Source organism: Pogoniulus pusillus, chromosome 30 (assembly GCF_015220805.1).
Source record: "Pogoniulus pusillus isolate bPogPus1 chromosome 30, bPogPus1.pri, whole genome shotgun sequence".
Classification (NCBI taxonomy): Eukaryota; Metazoa; Chordata; class Aves; order Piciformes; family Lybiidae; genus Pogoniulus; species Pogoniulus pusillus.
The window spans coordinates 1,584,341-1,606,369 of record NC_087293.1 but is presented as its reverse complement, the minus strand read 5'-3'; the positions used below and the strand labels follow the sequence as shown (position 1 = coordinate 1,606,369).

Genomic DNA, 22,029 nt, shown 5'->3' with positions numbered 1-22,029 from the left:
CAGGGCACCCAGGGCAGGGCACACACAGCACAGCCAGGGGGGCTTGGCAAGGCTCCAGAGCAGGAGACTCCACAGCCTCTCTGGGCAGCCTGCTCCAGGCTCCAGCACCCTCACAACAAACAACTTTCTCCTTCCCCTGCCCAGGTGGAGCCTCCTGGGTTCCAGTTTGTGCCTGTTGCCCCTTGTCCTGTCTCTGGGCACACTGAGCAGAGTCTGGCCCCAGCCTCTTGCCCCCACAGCTCATTTGGCTCTTGCTGAGCATTCATAGAATCAAGCAGGTTGGAAGAGCCCTCCAAGCTCATCCAGTCCAACCTATCCCCAGTAAGCCATGGCACCAAGTGCCCCATCCAGTCTTGAACACCTCCAGGGACATTGCTCAGCTGCCCTCTGGGGCTGCTCTTGTGCAGGCTCTCAGCCCCAGGGCTCTCAGCCTCTGCTGCTCACAGGCTCCCCAGCAGCCTCCTGGCTCTCTGCTGGGCACTCTCCAGTGATTCTCTGTCTCTCTTGAGCTGCAGAACAGGACCAGGACTGCAGGGAGAGGAAAGAGGCAGGAGAACCTCCCTCAACCTGCTGGCCACACTGCTGCCCCCCAGGACTGCATTTGCCCCCTGGCCAGGAGGGCATTTTGCTGGCTCTGGGGCTGTTCCTTCCTCTGCACTCTCAGCTCCTCCTCTGTGGAGCTGCTTTCCAGCAGGTCCTGCTGCAGGGCTTTGTGCCTCCTCAGTGCCCTTCCCAGGACAGGCAGTGCCAGGCAGGGCTCTGTGGTGCTCTGTGCCCCTTGGCTGTGCTTTGCAGGGCTGATGCCCCTCCACAGCCCTCTGCAGGGCACCCTCTGCCCTTCCAGGGCCAGACCTGCTGAGCCAGCACTGCTTTGCCCCAGGAGGGAGCAGGCTGTTGGGGAGCCCTGAGCAGATGCAGGAAAAGGTCTTCTGTCTGGGAGCAGAAGTGCCTCCTGCAAGGCAGGAGCTGAAGTGCCTCAGTCTGCTCTCGGCAGAGCAGGATGGAAATGTTTGTCCCTGTCTGGGAGCTGCTCCAGAGCCCAGCCATGGTCACCTGCTGCTGTGGCACTGTGCAGCTGGGGGTGATGCTGCACTGCCTCAGGAGCAGTGTGGGCAGCAGGGCTGGGGAGGTTCTGCTGCTCCTCTGCTCTGCCCTGCTGAGGCCACAGCTGCAGTGCTGTGCCCAGCTCTGGGCTGCCCAGTTCCAGACAGAGACCTGCTGGGGAGAGACCAACAGAGGCTGTGAGGATGCTGAAGGGCCTGGAGCAGCTCTGCCAGGGAGGAAGGCTGAGAGCCCTGGGGCTGCTTAGCCTGCAGAGGAGAAGGCTGAGAGGGGACCTGAGCAATGTCTGGCACTAGCTGAGGGCTGGGGGCAGGATGAAGGTGCCAGGCTCTGCCTGGGGGTGCCCAGGGCCAGCACAAAGCCCAAGAGGGCTAAGGTGGGAGCCAGGAAGTTGGAGGTGAGGCTGAGGAGAAAGTTGTTTGTTGTGAGGGTGCTGGAGCCTGGAGCAGGCTGCCCAGAGAGGCTGTGGAGTGTCCTGCTCTGGAGCCTTGCCAAGCCCCCCTGGCTGTGCTGTGTGTGCCCTGCCCTGGGTGCCCTGCTCTGGCTGCTCTCTGAGCTCCCTCCCAGCCCTGCCCTGCTGTGCTGCTGTGAAGCTGTGGCTTTGGCTGGACTCATTTCCACCCAGTTCCTGTTGTCTCAGAAGTTCCTTGGGCATCCTCCTCCCCAGGAGCATCTCTGCTGCCAAGGAGGCATCTTCTCAGGACCACCCTCAGAGCCTTTTGGGGTGAGGGTTGTTGCTGTGTGCCCTGCCCTGGGTGCCCTTGCTCTGGCAGAGGGGTTGGACTGGCTGCTCCCTGGAGCTGCCTCCCAACCTCCTACCTTCTGTGACTGATTTCTCTGCCTGCTTTGCATGAGCAGTGCTAGGAGCAGAGTGGGAGCCGTGCAGCTCTTTGTGTCTTGCTGTGTCCTGTTGCCCTCTGGCAGAGCTGCACAGTTGGTGCCAGTCCCAGGAGCACAGCAGAGCCTCTTCCCAGCCTCTGAGCACAGCCCTTTGCTGCTGTGCTGTCACCAAACCCACAGCCCTGGAGCAGGTGGAGGGAAAGGCTTTTTGTCATCTGCTTCTTCCAGTGCTTGCCTCTGGTGCTAAACCTGAGCCCTGCTGAGGGCTTTGCTCTCTGCATGCACTGAGCTCTTGCAGCTGCTGAGCCTTGGGGGGGGCTCTGGTGTGGTGCTGGAGCAGCCTGCAGGGTCACAGAGTGGCAGGGACCTCAGGCAGCATCTCCTGCCTGCTGGGTCACAGTGGCAGGGACCTCAGGCAGCATCTCCTGCCTGCAGGGTCACAGAGTGGCAGGGACCTCAGGCAGCATCTCCTGCCTGCAGGGTCACAGAGTGGCAGGGACCTCAGGCAGCATCTCCTGCCTGCAGGGTCACAGTGGCAGGGACCTCAGGCAGCATCTCCTGCCTGCTGGGTCACAGTGGCAGGGACCTCAGGCAGCATCTCCTGCCTGCAGTGTCACAGAGTGGCAGGGACCTCAGGCAGCATCTCCTGCCTGCAGGGTCACAGAGTGGCAGGGACCTCAGGCAGCATCTCCTGCCTGCTGGGTCACAGTGGCAGGGACCTCAGGCAGCATCTCCTGCCTGCAGGGCCAGGCTGGCAGGGACCTCAGGCAGCATCTCCTGCCTGCTGGGTCACAGAGTGGCAGGGACATCAGGCAGCATCTCCTGCCTGCAGGGTCACAGAGTGGCAGGGACCTCAGGCAGCATCTCCTGCCTGCTGGGTCACAGTGGCAGGGACCTCAGGCAGCATCTCCTGCCTGCTGGGTCACAGTGGCAGGGACCTCAGGCAGCATCTCCTGCCTGCAGGGTCACAGAGTGGCAGGGACCTCAGGCAGCATCTCCTGCCTGCAGGGTCACAGAGTGGCAGGGACCTCAGGCAGAATCTCCTGCCTGCAGGGTCACAGAGTGGCAGGGACCTCAGGCAGCATCTCCTGCCTGCAGGGTCACAGAGTGGCAGGGACCTCAGGCAGCATCTCCTGCCTGCAGGGTCACAGAGTGGCAGGGACCTCAGGCAGCATCTCCTGCCTGCAGGGTCACAGTGGCAGGGACCTCAGGCAGCATCTCCTGCCTGCAGGGTCAGGCTGGCAGGGACCTCAGGCAGCATCTCCTGCCTGCTGGGTCACAGAGTGGCAGGGACCTCAGGCAGCATCTCCTGCCTGCAGGGTCAGGCTGGCAGGGACCTCAGGCAGCATCTCCTGCCTGCAGGGTCACAGTGGCAGGGACCTCAGGCAGCATCTCCTGCCTGCTGGGTCACAGAGTGGCAGGGACCTCAGGCAGCATCTCCTGCCTGCAGGGTCAGGCTGGCAGGGACCTCAGGCAGCATCTCCTGCCTGCTGGGTCACAGAGTGGCAGGGACCTCAGGCAGCATCTCCTCCAAAGCCACTGGTGCCAGCTGGGGCCCTGGGGAAGTCCCAGCCTGGACTCTGGCAGACTGGAACTGTGTTCAGGAACAACTGGATCAGACTGAAGGCAGAGGGACAGAGTCCTCCTGGGGCAGCAGCCTGTGAGGAGGAGGCCTGGCCCTGCTGGTCCCTCAGCTTGGCAGGGATCAGTTGGGCAGTTGAGGCTCTCCTGTCCTGCCTGCTCCTCCCTGCAGGTGCCTCCTCTGACTTCCTGCCCCCCAAGCTATGGCAGTGCCCTCGGTGTGCCCAGGGGCATGTGTCAGGCAGAGGCTTTCTGCAGTCCAGCCCTTGGCAGGAGCTGTGCCCATCAGCTTCTCCCTGCCTGGCTGTGCCAAGCTGCCCTGAGCTGCAGAAGTGCCTCAGTGAGCAGAGGCTGAGGTGGGCAGGGACAGCAGTGAGCAGGGTTAGCTCTGCTCTGCTCACACCAGGACAGTGAGCAGCACCAGTGCCAATGGAGTCATGTTGGGAGCCAGCACTGGCACCTCTGCCCACACCTCAGGGCCCTTAGTCCAGCCCACAGCAGGGCAGTGCACCTGGCACTTGTTCAGTAGTTGAAGGCTTGTGTGGAGCTTTGCTTGTGCTTTGAGGAGCTCACTGCTGTGCTTGGGGCAGAAGGGATCATGTTCACAGAGTCACAGCTGGCACTGGGCTGGCAGGGACCCTCCAGGGGCATCCTGCCCACCCCTGCAGGCAGCAGGGACAGCTGCAGCCAGGGCAGGCTGCACAGGGACACAGCAAGGCTGAGCTTGGATGGCTGCAGGGATGGGGCCTCAAGCACAGCCCTGGGCAGCCTGGGCCAGGCTCTCCACACCCTCCCTGGTCACAACTCCCTCCTGGTGCCCAACCTACCTCTGCCCTGCTCCACTGCCAACCCACTGCCCTGGGCCTGTGCCCACAGCCCCTTCTGAGCAGTCCCTCCCCAGCCTGCCTGCAGCTCCCCTGCAGCTCCTGCAGTGCAGCTCTGAGCTCTGCCTGCAGCCTTCTCCTGTGCAGGCTGCACAGCCCCAACTCTGCCAGCCTGTGCCCACAGCAGAGCTGCTCCTGCCCTCTGAGCACCTTGGAGGCCTCCTCTGGCTCCTGGGAAATAGCTTCACTTCATCAGAGGTTGGAAAGGACCTTAGAGATCATCCAGCCTGGCCTTGAACATCTCCTCCAGGGAGATCGTGGAGCACAGAAGCACCCAATGTGATCAAAGATCACATTGGGTGCTTCTGTGCTCCACGACCTCCCTGGGCAACCTGTGCCAAGCTCTCCCCACCCTCAACCTGTGCCAGTGTGGGCTGTTTTTCCTCCCCTTCCTGTGGGCAGGGGCTGGCAGCTCTGCCTCCTGTCCCACGCTGTGGCAATTCTGTCTCTGCAGGCAAATCTCATCCCTCAGCAGCAGCAGCAGCAGGAGGAGGATGCCAGCTCCTCGGCAGTGCCCACCTCTGTGTGGTCTGTGCCCAGCTTGCCCCCTCCCCGGGGCTGTGTTGGCAGCCTGCCTGGCTGGGCAGCCCTTGGATTCCTCAGGCAGTATGCTTGGATCTGGTTATGCAAGCCTGGAGCTGCTGCCTGGCAGTAGGCAGAGCCAGCTGGGCAGGGCTGCCCTGAAGGGCACCTCTCAGCCTCCTCCCAGGTGTGGGCAGAGGAGGATCAGAGCATGGCAGGGGTTGAAGAGGCTCTAGCTGGGTGCTGCAGCCTGTCCTTGTTTCTCTGCCTCAGGAGCTTGCCTGGCTTTGGTGGCTTCAGGGTGCCTGCCACCTGCTGGGCACCTTGCTGTGGCTCTCTGCAGCAGGGCAGGTCACAGGATGCCTGCAGAGGGCTCTGGCCAGGCTGGATCCATGGGCCAGGGCCATGAGGCTCAGCAAGGCCAAGTGCTGGGCCCTGCACTGGGGTCACAACAACCCCAAGGATGCTCCAGGCTGGGGGCACAGGGGCTGGAAAGTGCCCAGTGGAAGAGGATGTGGGGGTGCTGGTGGATGGCTGGAGATGAGGCAGCAGTGCCCAGGTGGCCAAGCAGGGCAGCAGCAGCCTGGCCTGGGTGAAAAGCAGTGTGGGCAGCAGTGTGGGCACTGATGGTGCCCCTGAGGCTGGGCTCTGGTGAGGCCACAGCCTGAGCACTGTGTGCAGTTGTGGGCCCCAGAGGATAGGAAAGACAGTGAGGGTCTGGAGGGTGCCCAGAGGAGGGCAATGAGGCTGGGGAGGGGTTTGGAGGGCATCAGCTGAGGAGCAGCTGGGGGTGAGCAGCCTGGAGAAGAGGAGGCTGAGGAAGAGCTCCTTGCTCTCTGCAGCCAGGTCAGGGTTGGGCTCTTCTCACAAGAACCAGTGACAGGATGAGAGGACCTGGGCTCAGGCTGCCCCAGGGGAGGGTTAGGTTGGAGGTGAGGAACAGTTTGTGTGCTGCAGGAGTGCTCTGGGGCTGGCAGAGGCTGCCCGGGGAGGTGCTGGAGTCCCAGGGCTGGAGGTGGAGCTGCAGGACAGAGTCGAGTGGCTGTGGTAGTTGGGTTGGGGTCGAATGGATGATGTTGGAGGTGGCTCTGGGCTGCCTGCTGGGGGTGGCTGGGCCAGGCTGGGTGCCAGGCACTGACCCTGCCTTCCCCCGGCGCAGGACGCAGGCGGAGATGGCTCACACCTGCCGCGGCACCATCAACCTGTCCACGGCTCACATCGACACGGAGGACTCCTGCAACATCGTCCTGTCCAACGGGGGCAGGACCTACCACCTGAAGGCCAGCTCGGAGGTGGAGAGGCAGCGCTGGGTGACAGCTCTGGAGCTGGCCAAGGCCAAAGCCATCCGCATGAGGAACAATCAGTCAGGTAGGCTCCGGCTGCGCTGCGGCGCCGCTGCCCTCACCTGCCCCAGAGCCTGCCCGGAGCCTGCCCCGGCAGTGCCTGCCCCAGAGCCTGCCCCAGAGCCTGCCCGGAGCCTGCCCAGAGCCTGCCCCAGAGCCTGCCCCAGAGCCTGCCCGGAGCCTGCCCTCACCTGCCCCAGAGCCTGCCCGGAGCCTGCCCCAGCAGTGCCTGCCCCAGAGCCTGCCCAGAGCCTGCCCGGAGCCTGCCCCAGCAGCACTGCCCCAGAGCCTGCCCCAGAGCCTGCCCGGAGCCTGCCCTCACCTGCCCCAGAGCCTGCCCGGAGCCTGCCCCGGAGCCTGCCCAGAGCCTGCCCCGGAGCCTGCCCCAGCAGCACTGCCCCAGAGCCTGCCCCAGAGCCTGCCCGGAGCCTGCCCTCACCTGCCCCGGCAGTGCCTGCCCCAGAGCCTGCCCCAGAGCCTGCCCGGAGCCTGCCCCAGAGCCTGCCCAGAGCCTGCCCCAGAGCCTGCCTGGAGCCTGCCCCAGAGCCTGCCCAGAGCCTGCCCCGGAGCCTGCCCCAGCAGTGCCTGCCCCGGAGCCTGCCCAGAGCCTGCCCAGAGCCTGCCCCAGCAGCACTGCCCCAGAGCCTGCCCCAGAGCCTGCCCGGAGCCTGCCCTCACCTGCCCCGGAGCCTGCCCAGTGCCTGCCCGGAGCCTGCCCCAGAGCCTGCCCGGAGCCTGCCCTCACCTGCCCCGGAGCCTGCCCAGAGCCTGCCCGGAGCCTGCCCCAGCAGTGCCTGCCCCAGAGCCTGCCCAGAGCCTGCCCGGAGCCTGCCCCAGCAGTGCCTGCCCCAGAGCCTGCCCCGGAGCCTGCCCCAGAGCCTGCCCCAGAGCCTGCCCAGAGCCTGCCCGGAGCCTGCCCCAGCAGTGCCCGCCCCAGAGCCTGCCCCAGAGCCTGCCCCAGAGCCTGCCCCTGAGCCTGCCCAGGAGCCTGCCCCGGAGCCTGCCCCAGAGCCTGCCCCAGAGCCTGCCCTCACCTGCCCCAGAGCCTGCCCAGAGCCTGCCCCAGAGCCTGCCCCAGAGCCTGCCCCAGAGCCTGCCCCTGAGCCTGCCCAGAGCCTGCCCCGGAGCCTGCCCCAGAGCCTGCCCCAGAGCCTGCCCTCACCTTGAGCTGCCCTCACCTTGAGCTGCAGCTTCCTGGGCTGCACTTTGCACCCAGTGCCCTTGTCCTGTGCCAGGGCACAAGTGAGCAGAGGCTGTCCCTGTGCCTGCCTCCCTGCCCCCAGCCCTCAGCTAGTGCCAGACATTGCTCAGGTCCCCTCTCAGCCTTCTCCTCTGCAGGCTAAGCAGCCCCAGGGCTCTCAGCTCTGCTCCTCAGGCAGGCTCAGGCCCTGCAGCATCCTTGCAGCCCTGCCCTGGCCTCTCCCCAGCAGATCCCTGTCCCTCCTGGCCTGGGCAGCCCAGCCCTGGGGGCACCATTGCAGCTGTGTGCTGAGCAGGGCGGAGCAGAGGGGCAGGAGAAGCTGCCTGCATCTGCTGCCCACCCTCTCCTGAGTGCCCCCCAGGAGCCCATTGGGCTTCCTGGCCAGCAGGGCACATTGGTGCCCATGCAGCACTTGTTGTGCCCCAGCCCTGCCAGGGCCTTGTCCCCAGGGCTGCTCTGCAGCAGTCACCTCCTGAGCTGCACTGTTGCAGCTTCTTCTCCCTGCCCAGCTGCAGGACTCTGCTCCTGTCCCTGCTGACCCTCACCAGGCTCTCTCTGCCCAGCTCTCAGCCTGTCCCACTCTCACTGCATGGCCTCACAGCCTTCAGGTGTCTGTGCCAAGCCTCCTGGTTTGGTACCCTCAGCAAACCTGCTGCAGGACTCTGTGCCCTCACCAGTGGCACTGAGCAGAGTCCCCTCCTCTGGGCAGGCAGCATTCAGCAGGTCGGTAAAGCACCTGGGTGTGGCTGTAAGGAGCAGTAGAAGTCCTCTCAGGAGCTGCTGCTCTGGCAGGCAGGTGGATGAGCCTCTCCTGCAGGCTCTGTGCTGGGCTGTGTGCATGGGGAAGGCTGCCAGAGGCACCCAGGGGCACTCCAGGGGAGCCCAACTGTCAGCAGAGCTCCAGAGCTGTGCTGCTCTGACTGAGCCACAGCTCAGGGTGGCTTGGCAGGTGAATGCCCTGTGGCAGGGGTTGGGAGGCAGCTCCAAAGGGCAGCCAGTCCAACCCCCTGCCAGAGCAGGGCACCCAGGGCAGGGCACACAGCAACACAGCCAGGGGGGCTTGGGAAGGCTCCGGAGCAGGAGGCTCCACAGCCTCTCTGGGCAGCCCCCGAGGGCTTTTTCTTCAGGGCTGCTCTCAGCTCCCTCTGCAGCCAGCCTGGAGTTGTGCCTGGGCTTGGTCTTACCCAGCTGCAGGACCTGGCCCTGTCACTTCTTGTCCCTCCTGCAGCTGGCACTGGCCACTTCTCAAGTCTGTTTGGACCCTTCTGGATGCCATCCCTGCCCTCAAGTGAGTCCAGCACCAGCTTGGTGTCAGCAGCACACTGAGGATGCAGCTGCAGCCCCCAGCCTGGCCTGACCTGCTCTGGCTGCTGTAGGCTGAGCTGTCCCAGAAGGTCACCCAGTGCCCGTGTGTGGCACTGCCAGCGCCGTGCTCTGGGCACGAGTTCCCTGGCAGAGCTGTGAGCTCTCTGTCACTCCACACTGCAGCTCTAGGGGCAGTGAGCAGCCAGACAGAGCACAGCTGGCACGGCAGGAGGTGCCAGGCAGCCTCGTTCTGCCTGGCAGAGGCTGCCGTTGTGCCAGGTGGTGGCTGCGGGAGCTGGCAGTGGTGGCTGGCAGTGGTGGCTGCGGGAGCTGGCATTGGTGGCTGGCAGTGGTGGCTGCAGGAGCTGGCAGTGGTGGCTGGCAGCAGTGGCTGGCAATGGTGGCTGCAGGAGCTGGCACTGGTGGCTGGCACTGGTGGCTGCAGGAGCTGGCAGCGGTGGCTGGCAGTGGTGGCTGCAGGAACTGGCAGTGGTGGCTGGCAATGGTGGCTGCAGGAGCTGGCAGCGGTGGCTGGCAATGGTGGCTGCAGGAGCTGGCAGTGGTGGCTGGCAGTGGTGGCTGGCAGTGGTGGCTGCAGGAACTGGCAGTGGTGGCTGCGGGAGCTGGCAGTGGTGGCTGGCAGTGGTGGCTGCAGGAACTGGCAGTGGTGGCTGCGGGAGCTGGCAGTGGTGGCTGGCAGTGGTGGCTGCAGGAACTGGCAGTGGTGGCTGCGGGAGCTGGCAGTGGTGGCTGGCAGTGGTGGCTGGCAGTGGTGGCTGGCAGTGGTGGCTGCAGGAGCTGGCACTGGTGGCTGGCACTGGTGGCTGCAGGAGCTGGCAGCGGTGGCTGGCAGTGGTGGCTGCAGGAACTGGCAGTGGTGGCTGGCAATGGTGGCTGCAGGAGCTGGCAGCGGTGGCTGGCAATGGTGGCTGCAGGAGCTGGCAGTGGTGGCTGGCAGTGGTGGCTGGCAGTGGTGGCTGCAGGAACTGGCAGTGGTGGCTGCGGGAGCTGGCAGTGGTGGCTGGCAGTGGTGGCTGCAGGAACTGGCAGTGGTGGCTGCGGGAGCTGGCAGTGGTGGCTGGCAGTGGTGGCTGCAGGAACTGGCAGTGGTGGCTGCGGGAGCTGGCAGTGGTGGCTGGCAGTGGTGGCTGGCAGTGGTGGCTGGCAGTGGTGGCTGCAGGAGCTGGCAGTGGTGGCTGCGGGAGCTGGCAGTGGTGGCTGGCACTGGTGGCTGCAGGAGCTGGCAGCGGTGGCTGGCAGTGGTGGCTGCAGGAGCTGGCAGTGGTGGCTGGCAGTGGTGGCTGGCAGTGGTGGCTGCAGGAACTGGCAGTGGTGGCTGCGGGAGCTGGCAGTGGTGGCTGGCAGTGGTGGCTGCAGGAACTGGCAGTGGTGGCTGCGGGAGCTGGCAGTGGTGGCTGGCAGTGGTGGCTGCAGGAACTGGCAGTGGTGGCTGCGGGAGCTGGCAGTGGTGGCTGGCAGTGGTGGCTGGCAGTGGTGGCTGGCAGTGGTGGCTGGCAGTGGTGGCTGCAGGAGCTGGCAGTGGTGGCTGCGGGAGCTGGCAGTGGTGGCTGGCAGTGGTGGCTGCAGGAACTGGCAGTGGTGGCTGCGGGAGCTGGCAGTGGTGGCTGGCAGTGGTGGCTGGCAGTGGTGGCTGGCAGTGGTGGCTGGCAGTGGTGGCTGCAGGAGCTGGCAGTGGTGGCTGCGGGAGCTGGCAGTGGTGGCTGGCACTGGTGGCTGCAGGAGCTGGCAGCGGTGGCTGGCAGTGGTGGCTGCAGGAGCTGGCAGTGGTGGCTGGCAGTGGTGGCTGGCAGTGGTGGCTGCAGGAACTGGCAGTGGTGGCTGCGGGAGCTGGCAGTGGTGGCTGGCAGTGGTGGCTGCAGGAACTGGCAGTGGTGGCTGCGGGAGCTGGCAGTGGTGGCTGGCAGTGGTGGCTGCAGGAACTGGCAGGGGTGGCTGCGGGAGCTGGCAGGGGTGGCTGGCAGGGGTGGCTGGCGGTGGTGGCTGGCAGTGGTGGCTGCAGGAGCTGGCAGTGGTGGCTGCGGGAGCTGGCAGTGGTGGCTGGCACTGGTGGCTGCAGGAGCTGGCAGCGGTGGCTGGCAGTGGTGGCTGCAGGAGCTGGCAGTGGTGGCTGGCAGTGGTGGCTGCGGGAGCTGGCAGTGGTGGCTGGCAGTGGTGGCTGCAGGAGCTGGCAGTGGTGGCTGGCAGTGGTGGCTGCGGGAGCTGGCAGTGGTGGCTGCAGGAGTTGGCAGTGGTGGCTGGCAGTGGTGGCTGCAGGAGCTGGCAGTGGTGGCTGGCAGTGGTGGCTGCAGGAGCTGGCAGTGGTGGCTGCAGGAGCTGGCAGTGGTGGCTGGCAGTGGTGGCTGCAGGAGTTGGCAGTGGTGGCTGCAGGAGCTGGCAGTGGTGGCTGCAGGAGTTGGCAGTGGTGGCTGGCAGTGGTGGCTGCAGGAGCTGGCAGCGGTGGCTGGCAGTGGTGGCTGCGGGAGCTGGCAGCGGTGGCTGGCAGTGGTGGCTGCAGGAGCTGGCAGCGGTGGCTGGCAGTGGTGGCTGCGGGAGCTGGCAGCGGTGGCTGGCAGTGGTGGCTGCGGGAGGTGGCAGTGGTGGCTGCAGGAGCTGGCAGTGATGGCTGCGGGAGGTGGCAGTGGTGGCTGCAGGAGCTGGCAGTGGTGGCTGCGGGAGGTGGCAGTGGTGGCTGCAGGAGCTGGCAGTGATGGCTGCGGGAGGTGGCAGTGGTGGCTGCAGGAGCTGGCAGTGATGGCTGCAGGAGGTGGCAGTGGTGGCTGCAGGAGGTGGCAGTGGTGGCTGCAGGAGCTGGCAGTGGTGGCTGCAGGAGGTGGCAGTGGTGGCTGCAGGAGCTGGCAGTGGTGGCTGCGGGAGGTGGCAGTGGTGGCTGCAGGAGCTGGCAGTGGTGGCTGGCAGTGGTGGCTGCAGGAGCTGGCAGTGGTGGCTGCGGGAGGTGGCAGTGGTGGCTGCAGGAGCTGGCAGTGGTGGCTGCGGGAGGTGGCAGTGGTGGCTGCAGGAGCTGGCGGTGGTGGCTGCAGGAGTTGGCAGTGGTGGCTGCGGGAGGTGGCAGTGGTGGCTGCAGGAGCTGGCAGTGGTGGCTGCGGGAGGTGGCAGTGGTGGCTGCAGGAGCTGGCAGTGGTGGCTGGCAGTGGTGGCTGCAGGAGCTGGCAGTGGTGGCTGTCACTGCCCCTGGCGTGGAGGGGGTGGGTGTGAGGGGCAGGGTCTGTGCCATGGCAGAGGTTGGTGTGTGCCTCCTTCTCCTCCTTCCCCAGCGCTGGCACAGGGGTGGGGCGAGGCAGCTGCCCTGGCAGGGCTGCAGATTGGTGCTGCTGCCTGCGGCCATGAGCCCTGCCTCTGCCTTGCCTTGGCATGAGCACAGCAAAGGCTTCCTGTCCTGGGGGCTGCTCCTGCTGCCTTCAGCCTGCTCCAGGCTCAGGGCACTGCTGCGCTCTGCTGCTGCCTGCTGGCTCTGCACTGCCTCCCTGCTGAGCTGAGTCAGCTGTGTGCAGGGAGAGCACAGCAGGGCAGGGCTGGGAGGGAGCTCAGAGAGCAGCCAGAGCAGGGCACCCAGGGCAGGGCACACACAGCACAGCCAGGGGGGCTTGGCAAGGCTCCAGAGCAGGAGACTCCACAGCCTCTCTGGGCAGCCTGCTCCAGGCTCCAGCACCCTCACAACAAACAACTTTCTCCTCAGCCTCACCTCCAACCTCCTGGCTCCCACCTTAGCCCTCTTGGGCCTTGTGCTGGCCCTGGGCACCCCCAGGCAGAGCCTGGCACCTTCACCCTGCCCCCAGCCCTCAGCTAGTGCCAGACATTGCTCAGGTCCCCTCTCAGCCTTCTCCTCTGCAGGCTAAGCAGCCCCAGGGCTCTCAGCCTTCCTCCCTGGCAGAGCTGCTCCAGGCCCTTCAGCATCCTCACAGCCTCTGTTGGTCTCTCCCCAGCAGGTCTCTGTCTGGAACTGGGCAGCCCAGAGCTGGGCACAGCACTGCAGCTGTGGCCTCAGCAGGGCAGCAGAACCTTCCCAGCCCTGCTGCCCACTCTGCTCTTGCTGTCCCCTAGGCTGCCCTTGGCCCTCCTGGCCCTTCTAGCACCCTGTGATCCTCCCCTGGTTCTCCCTTTCCTTGCCCCCTGCTAATGCCAGTTTTGTTGGTGCCTTCTGCCTGTCTTGCCCAGGGCAGAGTTGGTTTGCTGGAGCCTTTCTCACTGGGGAGTGTGACTCTGCAGAGCATCTGCAGCCCTCCCTGCCCTGCTCTCTCAATGCCCCCTTGTTGCTCCCTCCCTTTCCTCACCCCACGCTCCTGCCCAGGTGGCCTTGGCTTCTGTTGTGCCAGGAGCAGACAATGCCCCTCATTGTCGCTTGGGTGCCCTCGATGCCAGCTCCAGGCTTCCTGGAGTGCTCTCTGCTATTTCCAGCTCCTCTCACCAAAGCTTTTCCTCCCTTTGCCTGTCCCCCTGTGATGCTTCTCCATCCTCTTGTGAACTGGCACCCCCTGGGGCTTGTGCTGGCAGAGGTGCTGGCTGCCAGCCCTTGGATGCCATCCTCCTCTAGTTGGCTGTGTGATCCTTGGAGCCTGGATCTGCCCAGCTCACTGGTGACAGGAGGAGCTGCCATGGCAGTGCAACTGCAGTGCTGCTGAGACCACAGAGCAGGGTGGGCTTGGAAGGGACCCCCAGAGCTCAGCCAGTCCAAGCTCCCTGCTCCAGCAGGGCACCCCCAGCAGCTTGCCCAGCAGCACAGTGCCCAGGGGGGTTGGAAGCTCTCCACACAAGGACACTCCACAGCCTCTCTGGGCAGCCTGCTCCAGGCCTCCAGCACCCTCACAACGAACAACTTTCTCCTTCCCTGTTCACGTGGAACCTGCTGGGTGCCAGTCTGTGCCCTCTGCCCCTTATCACCGCTCAGCAGAGCCTGGCCCCAGCCTCCTGCCCCCCACAGCTCCTTTAGCTGCTGCTGAGCACTGCTCAGCTGCCCTCTGGGGCTGCTCTGCTGCAGGCTCTCAGCCTTTGCTGCTGCCAGAGCTGCTCCAGGCCCCTCAGCAGCTCTGCAGCCTGCCCTGGGCTCTCTGCAGCCTGCCCTGGGCTCTCTGCAGCCTGCCCTGGGCTCTCTGCAGCCTGCCCTGGGCTCTCTGCAGCAGCTTCTTGTCTGTCTGGAGCTGGAGATTCACAGAATGGCTTAGGTTGGGAAAGACCTTAAAGGTCAGAGACAGAGCCCCTTGGCCCCTGCCCTGGGTGCCCCTGCCCTGGGAGCCCTGCCCTGGGTACCCTGCCCTGGCAGTGGGGTTGGACTGGATGATCTCTGGGGGTCCCTTCCAACCCCTCCCGTTCTGTGGTTGCTGTAGCCACAGCTCCACCTTAGCACCCCCAGGAGGACATCCCAGCAGCAAGGCTCTGGTGGTGGAGAGCAGGGGCAGGGTTTGGTGAGTGGAGCTTCTTCAGCCAACTGAGAAGTGCACTCCTGCACTGCAGCTCACTGCTGGGAGCAGGACAAACCCTGCTGGAGCTGAGGGAGGCAGGAGGGAGAGAAGAATGGGACTGGAGGGGAAGGAAATAGAAGAAGTGGGACTGGAGGGACTGGGATATTTCTCTTATGAGAAAGGCTGAGAGCCCTGGGGCTGCTTAGCCTGCAGAGGAGAAGGCTGAGAGGGGACCTGAGCAATGTCTGGCACTAGCTGAGGGCTGGGGGCAGGGTGAAGGTGCCAGGCTCTGCCTGGGGGTGCCCAGGGCCAGCACAAGGCCCAAGAGGGCTAAGGTGGGAGCCAGGAAGTTGGAGGTGAGGCTGAGGAGAAAGTTGTTTGTTGTGAGGGTGCTGGAGCCTGGAGCAGGCTGCCCAGAGAGGCTGTGGAGTGTCCTGCTCTGGAGCCTTGCCAAGCCCCCCTGGCTGTGCTGTGTGTGCCCTGCCCTGGGTGCCCTGCTCTGGCTGCTCTCTGAGCTCCCTCCCAGCCCTGCCCTGCTGTGCTGCTGTGCTCTGCTTCTGGCCTGTCCTCAGCCACCTGGGCAGGAGAAGCCCCAAGTGCTTTCCAGCCCTGCTGCCTTTGGGGCCTGTCTGCTCAGCCTGGGGGGCTCTGCCAAGCAGAGAAGCTCCCAGGCCTGGGGCTGGGAGGCCCAGGGGAGGGCTGTGGGTGTCTGAGCTGGTGAGGTCCTGTGGGATGGCCACTGGGCTTTGCTCAGCTCCCTGCCTGGGGCTGCCTGGCACTGCAAACAGGAGGAGGACAGGAGGAGTCTGGAGGATTCTCCAGCATTTCACCAGCCAGGAGCCCTCCCCTCCTCTTCTGGGGGGGTTGGTTTATTTTTTGCCTCATCTGTTCCCAGTTCTCCTGTTGCTGTTCTCCACTGGCCCCTTGGGCTGCAGTTAGCCACGGGACACCTTCCCTGCACTGCTGCTGCTCTGCTCCCCACCTGCCCTTGCTGTCAGATCCCTGATGCCCTGGGCCCTGCAGGCTGCTGCTCCAGGAGGGAGCACAGAGCAGCTCCTTACGTAACAGCAGCAGCCACACGGGGCAGCAGCTCGGTGCAGGCTGCAGGATTGAGGCCACCGCTGCTGCTGCTGCTGCTGCCTCGGCCTCTGGAGTGAGCACAGCAGCTGCTGTGTGCTGCAGGGCTGCAGTGCAGGGAGCAGGGGATGGCATCCTTGGGATGAGACCTCAGAGCTGCAGTGCAGGGAGCAGGGGATGGCATCCTTGGGATGAGACCTCAGAGCTGCAGTGCAGGGAGCAGGGGATGGCATCCTTGGGAGGAGACCTCAGAGCTGCAGTGCAGGGAGCAGGGGATGGCATCCTTGGGAGGGAGCTCAGAGCTGCTGTGCAGGGAGCAGGGGATGGCATCCTTGGGAGGAGACCTCAGAGCTGCAGTGCAGGGAGCAGGGGATGGCATCCTTGGGAGGGAGCTCAGAGCTGCAGTGCAGGGAGCAGGGGATGGCATCCTTGGGAGGGAGCTCAGAGCTGCAGTGCAGGGAGCAGGGGATGGCATCCTTGGGAGGAGACCTCAGAGCTGCAGTGCAGGGAGCAGGGGATGGCATCCTTGGGAGGGAGCTCAGAGCTGCAGTGCAGGGAGCAGGGGATGGCATCCTTGGGAGGGGACCTCAGAGCTGCTATGCAGGGAGCAGGGGATGGCATCCTTGAGAGGGAGCTCAGAGCTGCTGTGCAGGGAGCAGGGGATGGCATCCTTGAGAGGGAGCTCAGAGCTGCTGTGCAGGGAGCAGGGGATGGCATCTTTGGGATGAGACCTCAGGGCTGCAGTGCAGGGAGCAGGGGATGGCATCCTTGTGAGGAGACCTCAGAGCTGCAGTGCAGGGAGCAGGGGATGGCATCCTTGTGAGGAGACCTCAGAGCTGCAGTGCAGGGAGCAGGGGATGGTATCCTTGGGATGAGACCTCAGAGCTGCAGTGCAGGGAGCAGGGGATGGCATCCTTGGGAGGGAGCTCAGAGCTGCAGTGCAGGGAGCAGGGGATGGCATCCTTGGGAGGGAGCTCAGAGCTGCAGTGCAGGGAGCAGGGGATGGCATCCTTGGGAGGGAGCTCAGAGCTGCAGTGCAGGGAGCAGGGGATGGCATCCTTGGGATGAGACCTCAGAGCTGCAGTGCAGAGAGCAGGGGATGGCATCCTTGGGAGGGAGCTCAGAGCTGCTGTGCAGGGAGCAGGGGATGGCATCCTTGGGAGGAGACCTCAGAGCTGCAGTGCAGGGAGCAGGGGATGGCATCCTTGGGATGAGACCTCAGAGCTGCTGTGCAGGGAGCAGGGGATGGCATCCTTGGGAGGAGACCTCAGAGCTGCAGTGCAGGGAGCAGGGGATGGCATCCTTGGGATGAGACCTCAGAGCTGCAGTGCAGAGAGCAGGGGATGGCATCCTTGGGATGAGACCTCAGAGCTGCAGTGCAGGGAGCAGGGGATGGCATCCTTGGGATGAGACCTCAGAGCTGCAGTGCAGGGAGCAGGGGATGGCATCCTTGGGATGAGACCTCAGAGCTGCTGTGCAGGGAGCAGGGGATGGCATCCTTGGGAGGGAGCTCAGAGCTGCAGTGCAGGGAGCAGGGGATGGCATCCTTGGGAGGGAGCTGAGGATCAGCTGCTCCAACCCCCTGCCATGGGCAGGGGCAGCTCTCAGCTGGGCTTGGCTGCTCCAGGCCTCACCCAGCCTGGCCTTGAGCACCCCCAGGCAGGAGGCAGCCACAGCCTCCCTGGGCAGCCCATGCCAGAGGCTCAGCAGCCTCACACTGCACAGCTTCTGCCTCAGCTCCACTCTCCCCCTGCTCTGCCTCAGCTCCAAACCATTGCCCTGGGCCTGCCTCACACCCCCTCAGCACAAGTCCCTCTGCAGCCTCCCTGCAGGAGCCCTTCAGCTCTTGGCAGCAGCTCTGAGCTGCCCCTGGAGCCTTCTCATCAGCAGGGTCTGAAGCAGCCCTCTCAGGCTGCCATCCTCTCGTGCAGCAGTTCTGTGCTGCCTGTGTCCCATGCCTTGTGCAAAGGGCACGAGGAGCTGCTGACTCTGTGCCAGCCCTGTGCAGAGCTGGGTGGGCACTGAGCACAGCACACCCTGGAGCTGGCTGCTCTCTGCTTCACTGCTGCACTCTGAGCTGAATCCTGTGCCCACTGTGGGGGGGGATTAAAGGCCTGATCCCCCCAGCTGTGGGCTGGGCCATGCTGGCTGGTTTGATAGAGCAGCAGCAGAGCAGAGGCAGAGCTTCACTCTGCAGTGATGGCAAGCGAGGGCCCTGCCCTGCCCTGCCCTGCCCTGCCCTGCCCTGCTCTGCTCTGCCCTGCTTGGCTTGGCTCTGCCCTGCCCTGCCCTGCTGTGCCCTTCTCTGCTCCGCCCTGCTTGGCTTGGCTCTGCTCTGCTCTGCTCTGCTCTGCCTGACTTGGCTTTGCCCTGCCCTGCCCTGCCTGCAGCCCAGCAGGCAGCTGTGTGCTGGCTGCAGGCAGAGCAGTGTGGGCAGCAGGGCAGGAGAGGGCATTGTGCCCCTTGGCTCTGCTCAGAGCTCACCTCCAGTGCTGCCTCCAGTGCTGCTGTGCCCAGCAGGAGCAGGCCACAGAGCTGTGGAGTGAGGCCAGAGGAGGCCACAGAGATGCTGGCAGGGCTGGAGCAGCTCTGCTGGGAGCACAGGCTGAGGGAGCTGGGGGGGTGCAGCCTGCAGGGCAGAAGGCTCCAGGGGCAGCTGAGAGCTGCTGCCAAGAGCTGAAGGGCTCCTGCAGGGAGGCTGCAGAGGGACTTGTGCTGAGGGGGTGTGAGGCAGGCCCAGGGCAATGGTTTGGAGCTGAGGCAGAGCAGGGGCAGAGTGGAGCTGAGGCAGAAGCTGTGCAGTGTGAGGCTGCTGAGCCTCTGGCATGGGCTGCCCAGGGAGGCTGTGGCTGCCTCCTGTCTGGGGGTGCTCAGGGCCAGGCTGGGTGAGGCCTGGAGCAGCCAAGCCCAGCTGAGAGCTGTCCCTGCCCATGGCAGGGCTTGCAGCAGATGCTCCCTGAGCTCCCTTCCAACCTGAGCCATTCTATGATCCTGCCCTGTGGCCTCTCTTGTGCAGAGTGGGTGCAGTCAAGCAGCTGCTGGGCCCTGCTGTGCCACTCAGAGCCAGTCTGCCCTCAGCTCTTGCCAGGCCTGCACCACACATCCATTCTGGTGTCAGAAATCCCCCTCCCTTTCTGTGGGTGGCAGGAGGGGGAGGGATGATCCAAGTCATTCCTGCTCTGCTGCACCTGCTAAGATTAGCTTCAGTTGTCATTTGGGTAGCTCTTAGAGCTGGAGTGAGGATGAAGTCAGCTCAAGAGGCTCCAGGAGAGATGGAGCTGGCACAGGTTGAGGGTGGTGAGAGCCTGGCACAGGTTGAGAGTGGTGAGAGCCTGGCACAGGTTTCCCAGGGAGGTTGTGGAGCACAGAAGCACCCAATGTGATCAAAGATCACATTGGGTGCTTCTGTGCTCCACAACCTCCCTGGAGGTGGTGTTCAGGACCAGGCTGGATGAGTCCTTGAGCAGCCTGTGCTGCTGAGAGCTGTCCCTGCCCATGGCAATGGCCTTGGCACTGGCTGAGCTTTGAGCTCCCTTCTAACCCTACCCATTCCATGAATCCATGGCTGCCAAGTGCTGTGTGGAATGTGGGGGGGCTGGGGAAGGCTGAGCCTGTGGTGCCTCTGCCTCAGGTGGTTCCCTCTGCTCCCTTGGGACATCTCAGAGGAGCTGAGGAGGGGTAGACCTGGAAGGGCATTCCTGGAGGAGGATTCTGCTGGCAGGCTCAGGGGCAGGGGCAGGAGCAGGTGGTTGCTGCAGGGGCTGGGACTCCTCCAGTAGCCAGGGGCTGCTCCTGTGAGTAACTGCAGAGTTAGGTGGTGAGCTGCAGCAACCCAAACCCTTGCAGGGGCTGCCTGGCATCTGCCCAGCTGTGGCTGGCAGGGTAGGAGAGAGCACTCTGGAAGTGACTCCAATGAGAGGCATCTAAAAGTCTTTGAGGCTTCTTTACCCTGTGCTGGCATCATCCTGCTCCCATCTTTGATCACATTCTGTGCTCCTGTGCTCCACAGCCTCCCTGGGGGAGGTGTTCAGGACCAGGCTGGATGAGTCCTTGAGCAGCCTGTGCTGCTGGGAGCTGTCCCTGCCCATGGCAGAGGGCTTGGCACTGGCTGAGCTTTCATCTCCCTTCCAACCCAGCCCATTCCATGGATCATCTATTGATAGGCATTGCTCAGGTCCCCTCTCAGCCTTCTCCTCTCCAGACTAAGCAGCCCCAGGAGAACCTCTGTGATGCAGGAGGGCAAAGCCCCACAGCTGGGTCCTCACACACCTCTGCTGCCTGCAGCTGTGTGCAGCTAAAAGATGCTTCTTAGTTGGACGTTGAAGCCAAACAAGTCTCAGCTGTGAGTGGTTTTTAGCCCAGATCTCAGCAGCCTGAGAGGGATTTTCATGGGCTGGGAGCACTGGGAGGGTGTTGGCAGCTCCTGGAATGGGGTCAGTGTAGCTGGGTGTTATTTTTAGGCACTGAAGGTTCCCAAGTGAGTTCCTTTCTGAGCTGGCACAGAAAAAAAGGCTGAGGAGGAAAAGCAGTTTGGAACCCTGAAAGTTACAATGAAGAGTTCTGCCTGGCTGCTGAGTTGCACTGCAGGCTGCAGGAGGGGCAGCAAGTGCCAGGGCAAGGTCCTGCAGCTGGCACTGGCCAAGGGCAGGCACAGATCCAGGCTGGGTGCAGAGAGGGCTGAGAGCAGCCCTGAAGAAAAAGCCTTGGGAGTGCTGGTGCTGAGCAGCTGCCCAGGAGCCAGCAGTGCCCTCCTGCAGCCCAGCAGGCAGCTGTGTGCTGGCTGCAGGCAGAGCAGTGTGGGCAGCAGGGCAGGAGAGGGCATTGTGCCCCTTGGCTCTGCTCAGAGCTCACCTCCAGTGCTGCCTGCAGTGCTGCTGTGCCCAGCAGGAGGAGGCCACAGAGCTGTGGAGTGAGGGCAGAGGAGGCCACAGAGATGCTGGCAGGGCTGGAGCAGCTCTGCTGGGGGCACAGGCTGAGGGAGCTGGGGGGGTGCAGCCTGCAGGGCAGAAGGCTCCAGGGGCAGCTCAGAGCTGCTGCCAAGAGCTGAAGGGCTCCTGCAGGGAGGCTGCAGAGGGACTTGTGCTGAGGGGGTGTGAGGCAGGCCCAGGGCAATGGTTTGGAGCTGAGGCAGAGCAGGGGGAGAGTGGGGCCCAGCTCCCCAGCCTGGCCTCCCAGCAGAGGGGTCCCAGCCCTCTCCTCATGGCTGTGGTCTCCTCTGGCCCTGCCCCAGCAGAGTCCCTCTGGGGGTCTCCCTGGGGCTTAGTGCCTTTGCCTGTGCCCAGGCTGGCTGGAAGGGTTGGTTTGCTCTCTGGAGGGGGATGTGCTGCTGGACTCACACTGCTGTGCCTGGAGAGCAGTGCATGGACTCCCAGCCCTGTTTGGCAGGCCCAGCCCTGCCAAACCCCATCCTCTTTAACATCTTCACAGATGATCTGGATGAGGGCATGGAGTCAGTCACCAGCAAGTTTGCAGATGACACTAAACTGGGGGCAGATGTGACTGAGCTGGAGGGCAGAAGGGCTCTGCAGCAGGACCTTGACCGCCTGCACAGATGGGCAGAGTCCAAGGGGATGGAGTTCAATAGCTCCAAGTGCAGGGTGCTGCACTTTGGCCACAGCAACCCCATGCAGAGATACAGGCTGGGGTCAGAGTGGCTGAGAGCAGCCAGACAGAGAGGGATCTGGGGGTGCTGATTGATACCCACCTGAACATGAGCCAGCAGTGTGCCCAGGTGGCCAAGAGAGCCAGTGGCATCCTGGCCTGCATCAGCAATGGTGTGGTCAGCAGGAGCAGGGAGGTCATTCTGCCCCTGTACTCTGCACTGGTTAGACCACACCTTGAGTGCTGTGTTCAGTTCTGGGCCCCCCAGTTTAGGAGGGACATTGAGATGCTTGAGTGTGTCCAGAGAAGGGCAACGAGGCTGGGGAGAGGCCTTGAGCACAGCCCTACGAGGAGAGGCTGAGGGAGCTGGGATTGGTTAGCCTGGAGAAGAGGAGGCTCAGGGGAGACCTTATTGCTGTCTACAACTACCTGAGGGGAGGTTGTGGCCAGGAGGAGGTTGCTCTCTTCTCTCAGGTGGCCAGCACCAGAACAAGAGGACACAGCCTCAGGCTGTGCCAGGGGAGATTTAGGCTGGAGGTGAGGAGAAAGTTCTTCCCTGAGAGAGTCATTGGACACTGGAATGGGCTGCCCGGGGAGGTGGTGGAGTCGCCGTCCCTGGAGCTGTTCAAGGCAGGACTGGATGTGGCACTTGGTGCCATGGTCTGGCCTTGAGCTCTGTGGTAAAGGGTTGGACTTGATGATCTGTGAGGTCTCTTCCAACCTTGGTGATGCTGTGATGCTGTGATGCTGTGATACTGTGACACTGTGACACTGTGATGCTGTGACACTGTGACACTGTGACACTGTGACACTGTGACACTGTGACACTGTGATGCTGTGATGCTGTGACACTGTGACACTGTGATAAATGCCTCCTCAGCCCTCAGCTCAGCCCCGAGGGCTTGAGAAACTCCACGGGCAGGACCTCGGCGTGGCCCTGCTTGGCTTTTCTCGCGGGGGCTCCGCTGGGGCTTCACTCCCAGCCCCTCATGGCTCTGCCCCTGTGGAGCGCAGGGCTGCTGCCAGCGCCGCCTGCCTGCCTGCTGCTGCCCAGCGCTGCGGCAGGGGCAGGTTGCCCTCTCCTGGCACTCTCTGCACGAAGCCTCTCTGCTGCCGGTGCTCAGCACGGCGTGAGGCTCCTCGGCTCCTGCAGGAGAGATGTCCCTGCCGAGAGCCTCGCCTGGAGGTCACTGAAGGTC

General features: G+C 64.2%; 1 protein-coding gene across 3 annotated transcripts in view; it reads left to right on the top strand.

The window, feature by feature from the left end:
• OSBP2 (oxysterol binding protein 2) overlaps positions 1 to 22,029 on the top strand; it is a 113,293-nt gene that overhangs the window by 28,354 nt on the left and 62,910 nt on the right. For all 3 annotated transcript variants that reach the window (XM_064168814.1, XM_064168815.1, XM_064168816.1), the window contains one exon: positions 6,049 to 6,257. In XM_064168814.1, the coding sequence (XP_064024884.1) occupies positions 6,049 to 6,257 (209 nt within the window). The remainder of the gene's footprint in view (positions 1 to 6,048; positions 6,258 to 22,029) is intronic.